Below are 21,904 nucleotides of genomic sequence, written 5' to 3' on the forward strand. Positions count from 1 at the left end.
AGACAAATCAACAAAAGACCTTGAGGAGTTTTATAGCCACCCAGTAGCCTAGAACCTTTCTGCATCTGGCATACATTAGCACTTTCTCCCAGCATGTTTTTCACAGTTTCTAGGCGCTTAGGCATTGAAGCCACAGACCTGACCCATTCTACTAGATTCATTCCAATTTCTTTCTATCCAAACAACATAACAAAGACTAAAAGTAGTCAGAGAGTAGCACACAATGAGGCTGGCAGCCTAAACCACAATTCCCTTTACCAAAAAAGTGTGTGTATTACATATATGTGTCCACAGTTTCTTTCTAGTTGGTTCACCTACTTACACTAATCATACATCTGGCATGCACATCCATTCACAAACTGCCCTTGCTATTGTTTGAAATATTTTCAGCCTGTGAGTTTCCTTGAAGTTACATCATTTAAACATCCTGTTTTCATTAGTTCTTATCCCTAATTATGTATGTCAACATCAATACCAACATTCCCAGCATGTAGCTCACAGACAGCTCATGTATTATGATCCATTTGGAAACTCTCTTCAGCCAACAAACATACATAAAGTCAGACGGTTCTAAATCCATCATTCAAGCACTTATTGGTCACACACAGGATCTCTAGGCTTATCAGGGTTTCCAGCCTTCTAGATGTAATTAGTGCCTGGATACTCCTAGTATTATAAAAGACATCCATAACAAGATATCTATACAAAATGGCCAGGATGAAAATGAACATATATTTGGAAAAATGTGGACATACAATAACCATACAGAAAACTGTGCGCAAATTAGGTTAGGAACTTACAGTGCAGCAACTCCCTTCTAGAAGTTCATTACATTTCGAAACTGCAGCCCCCAACAAAAGTTTATTTCATTTCCAAACTGCAGAATCTTCACAATCTTTCCCTATACAAAATTTTTGTCAGCAGCTATATGTAATATGAAATTATCTTCCTGCTTTACTCAGTCACAACACCCCCTTGTACGCAAGACCTTCATATAAGATACCCTATGTTATGTACCTAGCAAGTAATCACTGAATGGAAAGATTCAGTCCCATCTACAAAAGATATGTACTACTTACTACTCATATGCTCCACTATCCAGATAGTGGAACAGCAGAACTTACTACAATCACAGTAAAAAACACTTCCTTGTGATCTGTCAGTTTCAGGTAACTTAAGAATTTACCTTAGCTTGGCAATGCAGCAAATAAAATATCACCTGGTTTCCAAATAATGGGGAAATCATACTTTTCACTATCAGTGGTGAATGTCTTTTAAAATTTAATGGATGAACCTCTAACATAGTCCAAAAATGTCTTTGTGAGACACTGATGTGTAATCCCCAATCAGGTCTCCATTCACACCCTAGTCTACTGGGTAGTAACATTCCCATATGCTGACCAGACTACAGTGGCCACAAAATATTACTCAGTGGCAGTAAGTCACTGTTTCCTCTATGCTGCCTTGCTATTTCTCAAATAAGAAATCAACAGCAGAGGCTATATGGTACATTTCTTTTGTGGAGTCAACAGCAAAACTATATGGAACATTTCTTGGCACACCAGGAAACACTGCTGAGAGATTTCCTGCCACTTTGTAGTGACTGCTGTAGTCACAGAATAACTGCAAGGACTGAGCTACACAAATGGAAGACCTTCGTCCTGTAAGAGTTACTGGTGTGCAGCCCAATTGCACCATTTTGGTTAGCAAGGTGAACTTTCGAGATTCCTAATGCCCAAAACTGCCTGCCTTTTTTGTTTTTGTTTTTGTTTTTTTTAATTCCTATTTAACACAGGAATGTGTATGAAAGAATCTGCACAGTTCTGTGTAGGAGTCAAGCTTGGCTACATTTACCATGTTTTTTTACTGCAGCAATTTTCTTCTCCTTTACAGAAAGGATTATTCTGCAACTAAACAACACATAACTTTTATCTTGGGGAATGGAAAACACATCTCTGATGGAACCAAGGGTTTAAAGTTCATTATCAGAATAACTCATGATGACACTTTTCAATTTTTCTACAAAAATGCAAAATAGTACTTTAGTACTCATTCAATGGGTATGTGTAACCTATAAAACCATATAAGTCTTTCCAAGCCTAGATAAGAGTACATTTCCATTCTAACAGTTTACAATATAGGCAAAACATCAACAATAAAGATCAAAATTCATTCCTCTCAGAAGCACAACATCAAACTTACAGAACAGGCTAAGAATACAGTATGGTGGATTTTCACATTCAAGATTTTGAGTTGATACTGGAGCTCTTTTTTTTGTTGTTGTTGTTGGGTTTTTTTTAAGAGCATGAAGCACACTGATGTCTTCTTTGCTTGCACACAATGCTAGAAACAATTACAGTCCTAGCTGTGCAGTTTCATTGTTCTGCTCTGTTCGGTGGAAATCCCTCTGAAATCACCTGGTCCCTGAAGAGAACAACTATAGCCTGCAGTAAAATATTCTTCAATTCTTTATATCCTGCTTATCCTCTACTATGAGCTTAGAACCAGTCCTAAGATGCAACATAAAACTGAGTTACATCATAACACTTCAAACCTAAGTATCTGAAAATGTCAATGCAGACTTAGATTGTTTGTGGTAACCAAAGTCACTACAGCAATGTTTCCTCAGAAAATGAAGATAGCATGTTTATGTATGAGTACTCCACCCAGCAATTGTTAAATGCCAGAGGCCTAGATACCAAGTTTCTACAATTTTGTCCAGTATACCTGTGGGTAAAAGAAAGAAACTATACTCATGGACTTACACACAAGGAAAGACTATCTGATCTCTTTATTCATCATCAAAAAATCTACCCAGAGAAGATTAAAAAGCAAACTTCATTTAATTATTATTTTGTGCACAGAATAAGTATTTTAAGGTGTGATTATGATAAATTATTAGGTGAATATTTATTAGATGACTGATGAATAGGTGCACTTCATTGGTATAAAACAGACTTGCTCTACAGAAAATACAGCCACTGAAAACAACTGAAAGAAAAAATACTCAGCATGTCTGAGAATTACATTAGTGGTGGCCAAGCTGGTTAACAGTAGATTTAGTTTAGTATCTTACAGGCTCACTTCAACTGCACCTAATTATCTCTCCTTCCCTGAGAGCTTACTGATCAAGGTATATTAAAGGAAACTATGAAATAACCCATAATTTCTAAGTATGTCTAAAAAGATGAACAGAGGTAGGCAGCAGGAACAGTTGAATCAACACAGTTGAGGAGACAATCACACCAGGCAAAGGAAAGCTATATAAGGTATATTTAACAGGCAGCTGGAAACCTCAGCCACAGCTTGAAGAGTGTTATAATTGCCTTTGAGAGCACCAGAAAAGACAGAACTGTCATTTCCATGTGTCTCCTGGCATGCAGGGGCAGGAGGGTAGTTTTGCAGGTGTCATGTCCTGTTGTGGCTCTTTGAAATCACCTATTAAAGAATTCCTTTTACTTATAGCATTACAAGATTAAATAACATTCTGCTATGGATAGCCTGCATCACTTTCCATTAAGCCTTTCCACTCCACTTGCATGGTCAGGGACAGCAAATGGCAAAACTAGCATGTTTTGTGATCCATCCCCTTGAGGATGGCTGACCAGCTCCTCCATTACTCTGCAGGAGCAGACTGCAGATATCAGCTCCCCAGCATTGCTGTGGGCTTAACTGGTGCATCAGCCAAAGCGGCAATCATGACACTCCAGTGTTTGCATTAAGCATTCAATTAGAAGAGGCATGAAGCTTGAATTCCTCCCCACTTTGACTTCAAGTCTTGAAATGTTTGATTTCCCTTCTTCACAAACACTTCAGAACAACGTCACCAGGTTTGCATCAAGATTGGCCAGAACACTGGGTTTGTTTGGGTAAAGGCTAAAACACTTCACTGCAACTCAGACTCTGGCTTGTTCACATATAGCTTATAGCACATTCTGCTGAAAGCCTGTGAAAAACTATTTTCTGCTGAGACTGAAACTGTTTTGTAGCAGTACATGAGATGCAGAATCTTTGCTTCATAGAAGGGTGGTCTGCATCACACCCTTTCCATACAGAAATTAGGCTGGCCCTTCCACGCTCTCTTATTCTGTAGAGCGATGCCATGTGCAGGACATAATGGTGCTGGCTGATGGAAAGTCATGGAATATGCTGAGCTGGAAGGGACCCATCAGGATCATTGAAGTCCAACTCATAACTCTGAACAGGATAGTCCCATGAATCACACCACGTGCCTGAAAGCATTGTTCAAATGCCTCTTGAACACTGTCAGGCTGGTGCTGTGACCACTTCCCTGGGGAGCCTGTTCCAGTGCCCAACCACCCTGTGTGAAGAACATTTTCCGGGTAATAACGTGAACTTCTCATAACTCAGGTGCATACTGTTACCTCAAATCCTGTCACTAGTTACCCGAGTGAAGAGATAGGGACCTGCCCCTCTTTTTCCCCTCACCAGGATGTTGAAAACTACAATGATGTCTCCCCTCAGTCTCCTCCAAGACTTGGACCGACCAAGTGACCTCAGCCGGTCATCATACATCTTCTCACCCAGACCCTTCACCATCTTCGTGGCTCTCCTTTGGACGCTAATAGTTAATGGGTTTTATGTGGGAAAGCCCCTCAGAGAAGCATGAACGACGCCCTCACTCCAGAGGGCCACTCGGGCGCCTTCCCTGGCCGCGTTCCCTCCGAGGGGCCGCAGGGCGGGCGGTACCGCGGGCGGGACTGAGGCTCCAGAGCCCGCCCTGACCGCCCCGTGGCGCCGGAGGCGGAGTCGGGCTGTCCTGTCAGGGGAGCCGGCGAGCTGAGGCAGGTGCCCCACTATGGGCAGAGCCATGGGGTTGGCTGGGCTGTTGCTGGGGCTCGTCGTGGTCCCCGCCGTGCTGGTGAGCACCAGCCTCCGCCACGGCGTCCCGCGGAACGAGGCCGAGCCGGAGCCGTCCGGCTGGGAGCTGGCGGCAGACGCCGTCCCCGAGGACTCGCTGTGGCCGCTGCCGCAGTGGGTCCGCACGTATCCTCGCCAGCTGCAACTAGCGCCCAGCCGCTTCCAGCTGGTGCATGGCGCCGGCTCGTCGGCAGGACCGAGCTGCGGGCTGCTGCAGGACGCCTTCCGCAGGTGAGCGACGGCGGGGCCGGGGTGCTGCAACGGCGGCCCAGGAACGGGAGCAGCTGCCTCAGGGCCCCGCCGGCGCCTGTGCTTCCCCGGCAGGTACTATGAGTACATATTCGGGCATTCCCGGCGGCGGACGTGGGGCCGCAGGCCGCTGGCTGCCCGAGCGGAGCCCGAGCTGTTCCAGCTGCAGGTGGTGATCGAGGCGGGGGACCCTGGCTGTGACAGGCACCCGCAGCTCGCCTCCAGCGAGGCCTGTGAGTACCCGCTCACCGCGCCCCTCCTTCCCCGGCTCCGGCGGCACCGTTACGCGCTTGCTTTCCTATCACGTGTCCGCTGTAGAAGTCAGCAGGTTTTGCGGTGGTTGTTTTAAGGAACTGGAAAGCAAAGGCTCTCGGAAGCCCGCAAAAACATTTCACAACAGTGGCCACCAGAAGATAATTCTTGCTCTTGATACTGTGGGCAGTCTCAGCCCATAGTGAATGGTGAAGCTCGCCTGTGATTTTTGCAGTTCAGCTATCGTACAGATCAGTTAACTGCTTCTGTTTTTTTTCTAGCAGCTGTCATTAGGAATCAGAGATACTACAGTATGCAGTAGCCGGTTATCTTTGGTGAGATTTGTGCATATTTGTGCATATTGTGCATAGTCAGGAGATGATCCCTTTCAGTACAGGGTATTTATTGAGAGAAGGCTGTCACTGCTTACCATCTCCTAAGAAGTGACTGCATTTAAATTGAAGCTACTTACACTGAGATATGTACATGGTATTTCCTGTTTTTCCAGGAAAACCAGAAAGTGTTTGTTGAACTTGTTATTCATCTTGCAGTCCTATAAATCCATTTCCTTTCTATGTGTAGATGCAAGAAAGGATTTAAAAACACGATGTTTATATTGGACTTATTTTTCTGTGCTTCTTTAGTTCTGTGACTAAAGTCCGGAGTGGAGAAGTACTCTAAGTATTAAAGTACTAAAGTACTCTAAGTATTAAAGTACTAATCACCAGACAATTTCCTTAACAGAAATAAGATTGAGCAGTAATATTGCTTTTTGTCTGGACAGGCTAACACAAAAGTCAACATATTCAGATAAACATATTCAGTTAATCTAGACCTGTTTGGTATCCAGGATACAGATCCTTAGAAAAAAGATCCTTTTAATCTCAATCATACATCCTGCAGCAGGATTAATTCCACCTGAGTTGTGAAAGAATGTACTGATATTAAATTTACTCAATCCTTTTGGAACATATAGCCAAAGACTTTGGTTTTTATGTGCAAACTTATAATATCTTTCAATGCAAATTAAACATAGGAGCAAAAATGCTAATGCTCTTGACCTTGTTCTGACAGTCAGGTTATTGTGCTGCTTTATTATTATTTGAACTTTGAGCTTGTTTGTGAAGTTAAGATTTTAATCAAAGCTGGTTCTTATCATGGAATCTGTCAGACCATGTGATTTTCAGATTGCATTCTTTAGAGCAAGCAGTTTTTTTCCTAGTGGTTTAAGAAATAAGTTTTCTGTTACAAATAACGTGTTTTCTTCATATAATAAGCTGAGCATTCCAGGCTTCAGTAAATTTTAATTTCCTGGTTTTTAATGGGCTTTTTGAGGATACAGATTCTGAAAAATGGTGGTCTGGCTTATCAATAAAGATAGTATGGACCAGTTCATCACCAGTTAATCACTCTGTGGCAAGAGTATTGAATATGTAATCAAAGTACAGGTTATCTCCCCTCCTGCCTGCTTATCTGTTTGTGCAAAATGTTTCAAGTATTATAACACTTTCCAAGTTCCTCTAAGGTATGATACTTGTTCAGGGAAAAAAAACAAAACCCAAACAAACCTGCTATGTTGGAAATAAATCCTTGACAATTTATTTATTTTATTTAGGGTAAACAAACGTTTTCCCTACAGCTTACCTGTGGAGATTGCAGTAGTCTTCTAAATTTTCTTTCTTACCCCGAACATCCAGTACGTGTAATCAGTTCTTAGGTTAATATGGACGCTTGACGTACTTTCTTCATGTCACTAAATGGCTTTTCTCTGGTAGTTTAGATAAATGTTTGAACTGTGTAAATTGTAGCCAACCATTCTTTCATACGTGCACAGATTATGTAAATCATTTTACAGTAATTCAACCTCTTGATTTTTTTCTCTGCTCTTTCAGATGTGCAATTATTGCTTTGATTTTGAATAATAATATAAATCTATAGATGTAGTATATTTTTATGCATATATATGTATATTATTTTAAAAAATACTTAAAATATATTTGTTTCTTCTCAAAAAACTACTAAATCACCTTAAATTTGAAACCAAAATTATTTTAGCTTTCTTTTTTCATTAGTACTTTGCACTGTACTGCAGTACTCAACTTCAGGGAAGATTCTTATGGATTCCTTCAAGTGCCATTCTTCATTTTACTTACCGTGCTTCATCTTACTGCCTCGATATGGGTGATCAGGTCAAGAGGGTGACCTGGCACCCTTTAGGTGCCTCAGGGACAGCATGGCCAGCCAGGCAGTGAAGGGGATTGTCCTGCTCTGCTCTACCCTGGGGCAGCCTCACCTCGAGTGCTGGGGGCAGCTCTGGGTGCCACAGTGTAAGAGAGATACAGAACTATTGGGGAGTGTTCAAAGGAGGGCCACAAACATGGTGAGGGGGCTTGAGAGTAATCTGTGTGAGGAGCAGCTGAGGTCACTTGTTCTGTTCAGCCTGGAGGAGACTGAGAGGAAACCTCATTGTGGTCTTCACAAGGGGAGGTTGAAGGGCAGGTCCCGATCTCTGCGTTCTCATAACCAGTGACAGGACTTGAGGTAACAGCAGAAAGCTGAGGAGTGGAGCTTTAGGCTGGATATCAGGAAAAAGGTTCTTGGCCTAGGCTGTGGCTGAGCAGTGGAACAGGCTCCCCAGGGAAGTGATCACAGCACCAGCCTGACTGATTTCAAGAGGCATTTGAACAGTGTTTTCAGGCACGTGCTGTGATTCTTGGGGGTGTCCTGTGCACGGCCAGAAGTTGGACTCAATGATCTTGATGCATCCCTTCCAACTCAGCATACTCTGATTCTATATTTTGATTAGTAATTTTTTTTTAATAAGACCTTAATAATAAGCACCTGACAATATTATATGACAACTTTTATCTCTAAAAAATATGAAACAATTAACTATATGAAAGGAGGTAAAAGGAGAAGTAAACGTTTCATAATCATGAAAAGTTTGGCTTAGGCACCCAGCCTTTATCACGCATGTCTTAAATGCAAAAATATAGTGTGTTAAGTTTTAAGTCAATTGGGTTAAACTTTGCTTGAATTCTGGCTCATGTACAATATTTTAGCATTGCTCTTACTAAGCACCTTACTTCTTTTATCTTCTTTCTGATGAGCTGTTGACTGTCTGAACAGTGCAACAGTTTGATTCACAGGAAAACAGAGATGAAAAATAATTGCATGCTATCACCGTTAGAAGCAGGATTGATTGGAATTTAATACACAAAGGGAGATATTGCACTTGAATCTTTTTAATGCCTTTTGGCATTGTCCTTGCAATTCATTCTTTTTTAAAGAGTAAGCGGTTTTTTTTTTTTTTCTTTTCTTTAGATCATTTAACTGTAACTGAACCTGTGGCTATACTGAAAGCTCCTGAGGTATGGGGTGCTTTAAGAGGTAAGCTGCTGCTTTTCACATTGAGCTATTTGTTTAGGGTTTATACAAACTTCATGGCAGACCAAGAACCAGCTGATCACTGGGCCTTGCCCTCACCTCATTCATTACTTCATTGGAAGTAATGAATGAGGGCCAGAAGGATACTCAGATGTTTATCAGTTAGACCCTTGGTCCAGATGCTCAGCATCTCAGATCCAGTGGCACACTGCAAGTACATGCTTGCTGTACCTGAAATAAGCCAGACCAACAAAAAGCTTTTTAAACTATAGTGTGAACAGATTATTTTCTGACTACACCTATTAAGTGGAGATGCTGAACGCATCACAATCACAAAGAATAACAATCCTGACATTTTAGTCTGCTGTTTTTACTGGAATGTTAAGTCTATATATTAGTTACCTATTAACAACGGATTTTTCATGCTGAATTAGAAATTTCACCAGTTCCAGAAATTACAGGAATAGATGTACAACAGGACCAGAGATTCCCACCTCAGTCTCAGTAACTTTCTTACTATTTAGGGATTAATCTGCTGCAGCTGAGCGGTAGCACAGGTATTCAGTATCTGCATAAGAGAATTTTAATGGTTCTCTCCAGAATTTTTAAATGGTGATGCTTGAGCAATTAAGGGAACTGTGCTAAAGAGAGAGAAACTCAACTACAAAGCATTCTTTCTAGCTAGATGAATGCCTGTATATAGTTGTGCTGTTGGTAACTAAAATTTTAAGGGAAAGTACTGGGCTGTAATTGAGATCCCTTTCTTGGGTATTTGTCCAGGTTTGGAAACCTTCAGCCAGTTGGTTCATGAAGATGACTATGGAAGTGTAAGTATGGCTATTAACTAAATCCACTGTCCTGGTAACTGGGTGCTTCTCTGGACTGAGCAGATCAGTTTCATTCAGCAACATTTCAGTTTATTACATATTTCCAAGAATCATTTTCTGAAAAAGAAAAAGTACTTCCTGTTTGAAATGAATATGAAATTAATATAAAATTCTAATTTTTAAATTTTGTTCTCATAGTTTCTTGTCAATGAATCTGAAATCAATGACTTCCCAAGATTTCCTCATAGAGGAGTCCTATTAGATACTTCAAGGCATTATTTACCATTGAAATCTATTCTTACAAACCTGGTAAGTAGGCAGTTTTATATCATTAATAATAAAGGCTTTTTGTTGTGTTTTGGCTCCTGAAGGAGGTAGCAACTGGAGATGGTATGAAAGAAGAACCTATCTCTTGTGTCTGACTGTAAAAGGACAGAGTGAACTTTGCTAAGCAAAGGTCTGAACATAGACTGGAGAGGAGTCAAGTGGGCAGACCCAGTGATTATTGTCTCTCTGACGGGGACTGGTATTTGTGGTACCTCAGATTCTCTGTATTTTCTGATGCCTAAACCAGCTTATTCATGATATCTTGGAAGCATGTTTTGAAATGTCTGACTGTCATCAAGCAATACAAGGGACTCCTTGCTTCAGTGACAGTGATTTCAGGAGAACTCCAGTCTTTTGGAGCAGACTTTGGTAGTCCAGCAGCAGGCTTAGGTAATCCTTTCTTAGGCTGCTAAGTGCAAGCCAGTAATTAAGTATTACAGAGCAAGGGAGGAAATTTGAAATGTTCATGGGAAGCTACTGAATAATAAACCAAGACTAACCAATAAAACCAAACAAAACTTCTTTCAAAAAGCTTAAGCAAGAGCATTAAGAAATAATGTACTCCAGCCCTGATGGAAAGGTGATGTATTTGTATAAGCTTAGCAGCCAAAGATGGGGTTTTTACTGTTTTGCACTCCCCCTTTTTTTTGTTGAAGTCCTTGTAGGAGGGATTATTTAGTTGATTGAAGTGAAGGAACAGGCAGTTTCCCGTCTTGTCTCTGTCTTGCTTCTCCAAGATGAAATAATACTTGAAATTTCCCCTGCATGTTGCAGAACTTAGAAAAATAGGTATAGGATAGGCAGAAAGAGTGCAGGTAAAAACAGTCTTTAATTTCTGAGGTCATTCTCGAGCTATGCTCAGAACTTGTCCTTTAGGTATTTACCACTTGTTTTCACATTCAAGGTCAACACCTGTTCAGCAAGTAATGCTTGTGTAGTGTTACATTTGCAACAGAGGGTGCTTCAAAGCCTCAAATATTTGTGTTGATATTTTTTGTCTTGTCTAAAAGAGATGTCCAAAGAGACTTGCATTTCTAACTATTTTTGTGTTTCTGTAACTGCTGCTTTTCTGCTTTCTTTCCTTAAATTGCATGTCTGTCTCTAATACATTATTAGACCTATGTTTCATGATGTTTGCTGGTTTAAGAAGTATGCTTTTCTTCCCAGCTCTGTGCCTGCTTGAATCTCAATTAATAAAAAGCATCAGTAATGTCTTCTCTGACATGTGGTGATTAGATACTTAGGGCAGCAGTTCAAGTTGATTTCTTGTTTGTGTTCAACTACTGCACTGTATTTCTAGAAACAGCATTGTTCTTGAGGAAGGGGTCGGTGAATTGAAGGTCCAGAGATGTAATTTTTTATGTTGAAGGATGGTCTTGGTTAGAAATGCATGAAGACTTGGCAATTACAACTTCTGCAGTGTAATGAAACAGATAAAATAAATCTAGGAAATAGACAAGATATAAATCTTCCTTTGTATTTGGTGGGAGTTCCTGAAGAGATTTTATCACCTCCTTAAATACACGTAGGTGAAAAAATGAGAGGAATGGGTGGGGAAAACAACTGTAGTGTAGCAAGGGCTTGGGAGCAGCTGTGTTGCTGTCAGTCATGAACGAAGTAAACACTTATTTGGTCTGCTCACAACACATCCTGTGAGTGACTAGCAAGCCAGCATAACTGAAGGTATGTGTGTAACTGTCCAGTTGGAGTCATAATTCTAAAATAAGTGTGTAAACATTGATCTTGATCATTTCAAGATGAAAAAAAGGAAGTACTGACACTGTTATGAATGAAAACATAAAAGAAGCACTGTCTTTTGCAGGGAAAACGCTTAGTTTATTTGTATGCATTTGAAAAAGATTCTGCAGAAGTCACTAGTGAGAAGGGATGTACAATGTGGTAGGAAACTCTCATGCTGTTCTGTTTTCAAATCCATAGTATTAAGTTATAAATGTATAAACTTTTCTGTAAGCTGAAATAGTTGATGGTGCATAGAAAATAACCCACAGAACCATCTGTGTTGGAAGGGACCCAGAAGGATCATCAAGTCCAGCTTTTAAATGAATGATCCATGAGGGTCAAATCTGTGACCTTGGTGTAGCAGAGTGCTGTAAACACTGAGCTAATCCCAGGGTACGTGTTCTGAAGTGGAAAAAATTCCTAAGTGTTCATGGCAGTTCATACTACGCAGGCTGGTAGAATGGGGGTCAAATGAAGAGTTTGTTGACAGCAGTGGTGAAAATAGATTACAGAGGGGTGGAGCAGTAGAGGTATGTGCTACTAAATGAAACATAGAATACTTTTTTGGTGGGGGGATTGGTGAGTTTTGGTTGGTTTGTTGAGTGGTTTGGTTTGGTTGAGGTTTTTTTCTTTCTTAGTTGTTGCTCTAGGCATATGGGATATGCTGGGACAAGACCACTTTTTTGCATAGATTTTCTGTGAGAATGAAGTGTTTAACCAGTCTCTATTGTGTTATTTCTTACAGGATGCCATGGCTTTTAATAAGTTCAATGTTCTGCACTGGCATATAGTAGATGATCAGTCCTTCCCTTACCAGAGCATTTATTTCCCTGAATTAAGTGATAAGGTGAGTGAACATCATTGGAGCAGTATAGAAGAGGAGAAATCTGGCACATATTTAGTGGAAATAACATGCAGAGTTAACCAATGCTTGAGTGCATCTGCTCTGGCTGACTGTGAAACAGTACCATGGCACCAGTAACCAGCAAGTCCATATTTAGGATCCTGCCTGAGTTTCTATGTGGACCATTTTTAAGTCTTCTTTTGGATACAGGGTAAATGACCACCTTTACTCTTCTGTGCAAATTTTCTGAATGATCCTCAGTGTTTGCAGGCCTTCAAACACTAATGGTATAAGTAGTGAATAAGTAGTGAACACTAATAAGCAAATAAGTAGTGAACACTGCTTGGATTTCTGTTGATGGATTTCTTTAAATTGGTTGGCTTCTGCCACTCAAACAAATGTGAGATATTTTCCTGCCAGCTCTTAGCACCTCTACAATAGTAATATTATCCTTACAAAACACATCATATCTGTAAGAGATCCAAAAGTGCAAGGTTGTTTCCTGAAGTGATTACAGTGGAATGTGTCTCTTTATTTCTAGACACATAGTAAGCTTTGTTACATTAGTGAGAGCCATCATTAGGTTCTTGCTCAGTCACAGTACAATAGGAGCCAAATCAAATGTAGTTAAGAATAGTTAAGTAGACTAAGCCTAAGTCCAAGATTTGTGATTCTGTTTAAAAATGCCTGCTAGAATCTGACTGTCATGAAAATTATGTTGCAGTGCTAGAGTAGATGCTGTGAAGAATTTTATAATTCAGAAATTGTAGATGTTGCATAGTGCAGTCAGATTATTTTTTGTGGTAAAAGCAAACTCTCCTAGAGTTCTGTCATATATCCCACTGACAGCTAGAGAGAGGGAGATGGTCTTTGTCTCAACAAGCTTCTCTTTGAAAGGCTTATTGTCTACTGTTTCCTTTTTTGAGTAACTCAGCTGTGGAAACCATTTTCAGATAAGCAAAAGCTTAAGATGCTATTAATCATGAAGAGCATCTTTGGCAGGTATCTGTTTCACCAAAATGTAGTAATCTGGGTCATTGTCACATTTGTTGGCTGTGTGGGAGTGCAATTACACTCAAATTTAGTGTCACGAAAGAAACACATCCTGATGCTAAATTAGTCACACACAAAACCGAGAAGCAGAGGTGCTGGGAGTTCTTTCTGACTTGGTAGAATTTTTCCATTAGTCTTGTATGTTATGTAGTGAGGGCCCTATATTTCAGAGCTAATGGGCAAAAATAACTTGTCTCTGTACAGAAGAATTGAGAACCATATCTTTCAAAATTCTGAAGGAAAAGAAACTAGCTTTTCTGCATTCTTCAGTAACTGCAAGCTAAGGAGGAAAGGAAGGTCTCCTTAAGGCAATCTGTCTTAGTGTTTTGAGTTTGTTGTTTTGGTGGGGTTTTTTTCCTCTCCACAAGTTAAGTGAAAAGTTATGTCTGTGCAGTTGATAAACCACAGCCGACTTGTAAAACTGCTCTTCAGTCTAAGTTAAAATACTTCCGTTCAAATTTTGTGATCTGCTGGTATAGTGTGTTGTCTCAAAATTTGAATATTTTACAGGGGGCATACTCCTCCAATCTCATCTATACTCCTACTGATGTCCGTCTGGTGATTGAGTATGCCCGCTTAAGAGGCATCAGAGTTATCCCGGAGTTTGATACACCAGGACACACACAGTCTTGGGGAAAAGGTATGCCCAAGAAAGTATTAATTGTTAAGAAACTGTGGTAAGTAGTAGCAAAAAAATTAATTTTTTAAGGCCTAACCAATAAAGTGCTTTGGAAGGTCCTTGATAAGAGAGAGGTAAAGAAGAGGCATTAAGTGATGTCATGACCTTTACAGGTTACAGGAAATAAAATGAATGAAGAAACATGTTCTATGCTAGATGTGTGTGCAAGGGTACAGATTCTGCTTCAGACATCATTCTACCTTGAGCTATGTACCTCACACTGACTTAGGTGTTAAAAAAAACCCAGAGTAATAAAAAGAGAAGAGAAGCCTCTGAAGCATATTCATTATGTTTGGCTTTCTTCTAACTGGCTTTCTTCTGATGTTTATTAAAGCTTTTTCTTTTGTTGAAGTAGTTATCCAAATGCTGTTTTCCAGGTATTGTGACGTGTTACATATGTTAGGTTGTGTTAAATCATAGATCTGAAAGTCAGAATCCTGACTGCCAGTTAGAGGGTTTTTCAACCTTTTACAAGTTGTTTTATTTCATCCTGCCTCTATATGGTTATATTTAAAATAGGTGAGCATTTAGATAATGAATATTTACCTTTTTAATGTGACTAACTGCTTCACCCTGCTAGCAAAGTTAGCATAGCAATATGAAACTGAGTATCATCTATTAATTGTTTTTATTAGGTCAAAAAGATCTTCTCACTCCTTGTTACAATGGAGGACAGCCAACTGGGTCCTTTGGACCTGTAAATCCTGTTTGGAATACAACTTACAACTTCATGACTAAGTTTTTTAAGGAGATCAGCAGTGTATTTCCAGATGAATTCATTCATTTGGGAGGAGATGAAGTGGACTTCAGTTGTTGGTATGGTGACAATTCAAGGAACAAATACCTAGTGCCTCCTAAACCTGTCCACCTGCAACTCAGTTGCATAAGATAGTTTTCACAGCATAACCAAAAGGTCTTCACTCTACCTCTGTAACAATTTATAGGCAGATCATTTGTGATCCTCAAAAAGCAACCGATGTGCAGAATTTTGCTTTGACTTGTAGTTCCATAAATATTCAGGTATTCTAAAGGATTTAGAATACTAGTCCTCCTACCCTGGCGGGACAGAGGACTAGTATGTTAGAAAAATATTAGATAAGAAAATTATCATTTAAATTGTTTGTGTTAAAGTAGGTGTTTATATTGAGTTCTGCCCACCAGAAAATCAGGTAACAGTAAGAATTACCAAACAGATTCATATGTGTTTGTATTAGAAGTACAGCATGTATTAATGGTATTCTTAATTCAGTTGTGGATGTTGAATATTTTGGAGTCTTTCTTATGGAGAGACTAATAATAACAGATTTGGAGCATTTTGATGAGTATTCAAATTGATCTAGTTAGTATTGCTACATTATCTTTAAAGATCAAATCCAAACACTCAGAACATTATTTAATTTTTATAGAGAAGAAAAACTGGCAAATGCTGTAGCACAGAAATGTTGGTTTGCTTTTTGTGGTAGAAGCACAAAATTGTTGAGTTCTCAGACTGCTGATAACGTTGGCACAAAGTAGCTGAGATGGTAGGAACTCCAAAGCTCTTAGGAGGTAGCCTGCCACAGACCGCTTCAGAACAGGGACTCCTCCAGATTTACCTGAGATTAGGTCTGCTGGCTTTATTTCAAATCTGGATGAAACTCTCAAAATATCTAAGTCATGTTAACCTGCTGCTTCTGCTCTGCAATGTGTTCCAGGCTGTGGCATGCTAAGGCACCAGTTAGTGTGCTGTGTATAGGTAGAAATGATTGGGAAATCTGACTTAAGACATAAAAAAAATAATCTTTTTTTAAACATGTTTTCTTGTTATTATTTAAGGAAATCTAACCCTGAGGTGAAAGAGTTCATGAAGAAGCAAGGTTTTGGCATTGACTATGCTAAACTGGAATCTTACTATGTTCAGAAGTATGTTGACTTTTTAATTCTTGCTTCAGTTTTTCACAGCCATTATTAGAGGGTGGCTTTGGGGTGCAGATATGGAAGCTGACTTAGTATCTATCATATTATTTTGAAAAATTGCCACATATTTGGAACTATCTACTTTATTTTAAAATACCAGGTCTGAAGTTCATGGCTTTAAAATGTTGGACACAGCATGGATATGTAAGCTAGTTTTACATACACTGTGAATGTATTGGGTGTCTTAAACTAGGTATCTGCAGTAGTGTCAGCACAAGGGTGGGGAGGAAGTTTTTGCAGACACTTCTTTCTCTCCTTAAATAACGTGGACTTAGTCACCCATCACTTAGTCACTGTATGAATTGCTGGTTTGTGTTAATGCATGTGCCCATTGTTCTACATGGTAGAACATGCTCTGCAAGCATGGTTCTGAAACCAGAACAACCTGCTTTTTCGTGGTCCTCTGTGCAGTGGTGGGAAAGGTCTGATATGCCTTGGGGTAGAAAATGTTGCTACTTTGAGTGCTTCTACTTATCTCATTGAAGTTAACAAACCTGATCTTATTTCTAAATTCTAGCATTTTGGACATTGTTTCCTCCTACAAAAAAGGACAAATGGTCTGGCAAGAAGTCTTTGATCACAAAGCACAAGTAAGATGGGAAAATTAGTAAGGTACTCTTGCATAACACCACAATGAGGCTTCCAGAGCAGACTATTAAGTAGATCTGGCTTTGTCTCTTATGAGTTAAAGCAGAGTCTGCTGACATTAGCAAGTCTCTCCAGCTGTGGGTAATTTCAATCCCTTGAAATCATCATTTGTTGAATATGTAATAGGTGAAACAGGAACACCAGCATTGAAGTGCTCTTTAAAGGTGAACACAGTTAATAAAATAGGTTTAAAACATCTGAGTAAAGGGTGGAGAAGTTTCTATGAGTTTTTTTGTTGTTGTTGTTGTTGTTTTGGTTTTTTGGGGTTTTTTTTTTGTCTCATGTAACTATGTGTCTGGTCTAGTAACACCAAATACTCAGCATTTAACAGCTGGTCAGATACGTGGTGCTTGTCGGAATCCTCTTAGAGCATTAACTGTCTATAGCATAACCTAGGCTTCACTCTAGCTGAGTGTTTAAAACCAGCAAAAAGCTAATCAGCTTTAGACCGGGAGGGAGGGGGGAGGGATGACAAGAAGTAGTTTCCAAAATGTTCCTCTTTGAAACAAAATAGAGAATTTTGAAAGTCATGGTCCTTTTCCTTGATAACAGCAATTAGGATTGCCATTAGTAGTTTTGGTTAAGTTGGTAAGTTTGTCTTTTCCTCTTTTAGCTGAAACCGGACACCGTAGTTCAAGTGTGGATGGCAAATAACTACGCTCGTGAACTGAGTAGGGTCACAGGAGCTGGGTTCACTGCTGTTCTGTCAGCACCGTGGTACTTAGACTACATTAGTTATGGGCAAGACTGGAAGAAATACTACAGTGTTGAACCACTTAACTTCCCTGGTTTGTCATTTTTTTATACGTGTGTTCTGTGCATGAAACTCCTTGGTTTATATACAGTGTGAATGCAAAGAATAGGGCTGTTTAGAGTGGCCATTCCATCACTGTGATTATAGTACCATCAAAGGAATTATGGTTAGCTAGAACTCTGAAAAACTCTTTTAAAAAAAAGGAACTCTGCACTTCGCACAGGGAAAGGTATTACCTTCCTCAAGCATCTGATACTAGTGTTTTGCATAAGATAGAATGCTGGACTAGGTGGGCAGATGCTTTAGGAGCAGAGTTGTGCAAAATGGCTGTTCATAGATTGACACTGAATTTGTTGTTATTTACTTGATTGTTAAACTAGTCTAGAAAAAGACGTTCTCTTCCCTTAAACTTTGTATCTGAAGTTGATACAAATGTCTTATGCTTTCCATGGGGCTTTCATTTTGTGCAAGGGAGCTTTCAGACTTTTAGAGCTCAATACCTGACTAAATAATTTTTTCAAGGAATGTTCTCCATGTGATAGAATGAACAGTTTCCATCAGGTTTTAAATCTCTGAGGAATGTTAAAAAGCTAAGGAATCTCTTCAGAGCATAAAAGGTAAAATCCTTTCTGACAGAGCAGAGAAATAGCTTCTCTGGGCAAATGGCTTGGTGGTTCTCCCATTCAGTAACAAGACTGCCAAAATGTAAGTGAATGCTCAGAATAGCTCAGGTATTTTATATGAAAACAACTGAACATCAGTCCTATCTAATTGTTGATATATGCCCATCTTCTGGACAGAGAAGAATGTTCACTTTCTGGTTTGAATTCAGGATCTGAAGAACAGAAGAAACTTTTAATAGGTGGAGAAGCTTGTCTGTGGGGAGAATTCGTGGATGCAACTAACCTGACACCAAGATTATGGTATGGACTGCTTTATCTTTAGATTTTAAGAAACCAGCTATAAGAAGCATTAATTAATCCCACAGGACTGTATGCTATTGCTAACAGTGCTTTGTGCTGGACCTAAGCAGCTATGAAAAATAATGCTTCTGGATATTGAGGTATTATATTAGACCTGGTGTTTAAAAAAATTATCCATTCTTGGTTATAGATCATACCTACTCTAAAACTTAGTATACCTTTGCAGGCCTCGAGCAAGTGCTGTTGGGGAAAGACTCTGGAGCAGCAGCAATGTGACCAACTTGCAGGATGCCTACAATAGGCTAACTAATCACCGATGCCGCATGCTCCGGTAAGGTTTAGTAGGTACTGTGTATCTTGGTTCTCAGGTTTTATAACAAATAGAATAAAGGTACAGGCATAAACTGCTGGCCTGGAGATGAAGGGACGAGAGCTAGCAGTTTAACCTGACTGTAAAGGCAATCCCATTTGATTTTGTATCGACAGAAGAGGAAGACAGACACATTAAGACAGGAGCTCTGGACAGTTTTGCAACTAAAATTTTCAGAACTCACTTTTTTCAGTGAAATACTAAGACTCTTCTGTGTTTCTCTTTCCTGTAAAGGAAAAATGAACACCATTATTAACTTCTTTCAGACAAAAATTATATTAAAGGGTGTACGTGAGAGGAGTACACTGACAGAAGGAAGAGCAGACTTCTGAAAAAAAAAAGGTGGTGTTACTTATTTGTTATAAATAATAATTAAAGACCTGCAGCAGGTAATCAATTGGAGCTGTTTGCATGAGAGTTGAGCTTGGGCAAGCTATCCTTTCAGGTACTGCCTTACTTTAGGGGCTGAAAGGGGTAGATAAGCAGTCCATGACAAATTTTAATTCATGTATGTACTGATTTGTTTACAGCAGTCATAACACATTCTTCTCCTAGTTCTTTTCCTAGAAAGTACCTAAACAAGTTACTGGTTGTTTATTGCTAATGTTGTTTTTGTACAGTCAGAGCAGCAGATATGAGTGATTTCTAGGTTTTAAGTCCAAGTTTGACTCTACTTTTGAGGTATACAGTCAGAGAGCTGAATAGTTGAACTGCAACAAGCATGAAACATACCATTTTATTTCTCTACAGAAATTTATGACAATTCACAGAAAATGTCCACTCTGTGTGGTAGTAGTTCAAGTTAGATACAAATAATTTCTTTAAAGAACAGGATACAACAGCAGTTATAGTCAGCACTTGAAACTCAAGCTCTCTACTCATGTTCATGAAGATGTCTTAGCATAATTATCTGTTGGAATCACAGAATCACTAGGTTGGAAGAGACCTTAAAGATCATCAAGTTCAACCCAGCCCTAACATTTCAACTAAACCATGGCACCAAGTGCCACATCCAGTCTTTTCTTAAACACATCCAGGGATGGTGACTGCACCACCTCCCCGGGCAGGCCATACCAGAACTTTATCACTCTTTCCGTAAAAAACTTTTCCCTGATGTCCAACCTATATTTCCCTTGGTGCAGCTTGAGACTGTGACCTCTGGTTCTGTCAGTTGCTGCCTGGAGAAAGAGACCAACCCCCCCTGACTGCAGCCACCTTTCAGGGAGTTGTAGAGAGTGACCTTATCACTGAGTCTCCTTTTCTCCAGGCTGAACACCCCCAGCTCCCTCAGCCGTTCCTCACAGGGTTTGTGTTCCCAGCCCCTCTCCAGCCTCGTTGCCTCCTCTGGCTGCGCTCAAGCGTCTCAAGGTCCTTCCCAAACTGAGGGCCCAGAACTGGACACAGCACTTTAATTTAGAGTATATAGTATATGTTTAGCTTGCTGTCACTCTTTAATCAAGAGTGATTGAAGGACTTGGAAGTTTTGACTTGACTGGGTTATTTCAAACTGGCTTAAATAATCATGTGAGGAAAATAGCTGTATGTAAGTTGTGCTATCTCCCTCAGTCATGAGAAAAATAGATACGTTAAGAGAGAGTTGACAAATACGTGTTAAAAACCATATTAAGGGGATTTCAAAACTTATGTCCTGTTATTTAGCAGGGTGGTGCATCTCTTGATGGGGCCTAGGAAAACACTGCTACTGAGCAGTTAAGTGTACAGTGGCTGTACCACTAGGATTAGGGTTTTACAGTGAACTAAGCTATGCTGTTCCTGGACCTGGTTGACTCCACTGCTGCATCTGCATCGTCTTCCTTACCACTGGTACTTGTATTGCTGTAAAGGGAGCTGGTCCAGATAACAGCAGCTGCTCTCCTAATGCTGGCATAAGCGATGCAGAATGCAGGGGCAGACTAAGGACTACTCCCTGTACTTGTTGCACACATTTAGCAACAGAAAGTAGTCCAAGGAAAAACTATTTTGCTGACTTAGGATGAACAATTCCTGTTAGAAAGTAACTACCTTAATAAAAAGATATGTTGTCCTGATTGCCCTGATATGTTGTGCCTCTGATTGAAAGAGGTTCAGTGAAAAGTAGAATAGGGCCCTTTTTCACTCCCTAAATAGCTCATCTGTTGTTTTCTAGGAGTAGTTTTGTTTATATAGTTATTAAAATAGGTTGCCAATATCTCTTTTCATGCCTACACAAACAGCCAGTTGTTTGATTATAGTCATTCCCATTCTGCTTTATTTTAACAGCCGTGGCATAGCGGCCGAACCGGTGTTTGTTGGATACTGTGCCCACGAAGCAAGAGGGCCATAACTGCTGCAAAGACTTCTTGTCAACAGCCTGAAGTGCCTCTGGGGATATGTATGTGTGGTTTCATACCTGAATCAAGACTTAAAATTTTCACTTTTAAAATAAAATTATTTGACAGCCTTGCTGGAGTAAAAATTATCATTTTTAACCTTTCAAAAGTAGGGATTCTTCACTGTGAAATCATGAAACTTGATACCATAGAGTTACTAATTCCGTACACTCTAAGGTTGAAGAAAATAAAGCTAAGACATTATTCAAATTTGGAGCAAACTATCTTTTTTATTTCAAAGTATCACTTGCCCCTTTTCTAGGTAACCAGACAATTGCAACCCATAGCAAATCAGAACCATTACAGCTTAATTTACTAATTCAAAAAGGTAAACAAACAAACAAATCTGTTCTTAACATACTGCAGGATGGTAAGTGGGAATTAGTCCTGGAAAAACTGCCTTTCTTATATATTTTTTTTTTCACAGATCTTACTTGATTTGCAGAAGTATCCATTTCTTATTGATAAACTTGGGTAAAAATTACACCCAGTCCTGAACTCTGGTTCATAAGTGGTTTCTACCAGTAGAAGTAATACCTGTAAGTTGTACAATGTGAAGTGCTTATTAACCATATCCTTTGTACAGCTGAAAACAAATCAAAATACAGAGTGCCAAAACTGTAAAGTTATTTCAGTGATAAACTG

The 21,904-nt window shown here is 39.7% G+C and overlaps 1 protein-coding gene across 1 annotated transcript; it reads left to right on the forward strand.

Annotated features, from left to right (window-relative positions):
• Positions 1 to 4,713: 4,713 nt before the first annotated feature.
• On the forward strand, positions 4,714 to 21,330 carry HEXB (hexosaminidase subunit beta). The gene is made up of 14 exons (XM_058043589.1): positions 4,714 to 5,112; positions 5,206 to 5,363; positions 8,707 to 8,772; positions 9,550 to 9,596; positions 9,795 to 9,905; positions 12,409 to 12,510; positions 14,071 to 14,200; positions 14,875 to 15,055; positions 16,055 to 16,141; positions 16,713 to 16,785; positions 17,457 to 17,631; positions 18,430 to 18,520; positions 18,747 to 18,851; positions 21,150 to 21,330. The coding sequence occupies exons 1-14, from the start codon at positions 4,820 to 4,822 to the stop codon at positions 21,211 to 21,213; spliced, it is 1,683 nt and encodes a 560-aa protein (XP_057899572.1). The 5' UTR covers positions 4,714 to 4,819; the 3' UTR covers positions 21,214 to 21,330.
• The last annotated feature ends 574 nt before the right edge of the window (positions 21,331 to 21,904 follow it).

This window comes from Melospiza georgiana, chromosome Z, assembly GCF_028018845.1.
Source record: "Melospiza georgiana isolate bMelGeo1 chromosome Z, bMelGeo1.pri, whole genome shotgun sequence".
In the NCBI taxonomy this organism is placed as follows: domain Eukaryota; kingdom Metazoa; phylum Chordata; class Aves; order Passeriformes; family Passerellidae; genus Melospiza; species Melospiza georgiana.

Coding starts and splice junctions, on each gene's coding strand:
- HEXB (XM_058043589.1), top strand. CDS start 4,820: ATGGGCAGAGCCATGGGGTTGGCTGGGCTGTTGCTGGGGCTCGTCGTG. Junction 17,632..18,429: donor TGAACCACTTAACTTCCCTG/GTTTGTCATTTT, acceptor GTTTGAATTCAG/GATCTGAAGAACAGAAGAAA. Junction 18,521..18,746: donor AACCTGACACCAAGATTATG/GTATGGACTGCT, acceptor ATACCTTTGCAG/GCCTCGAGCAAGTGCTGTTG.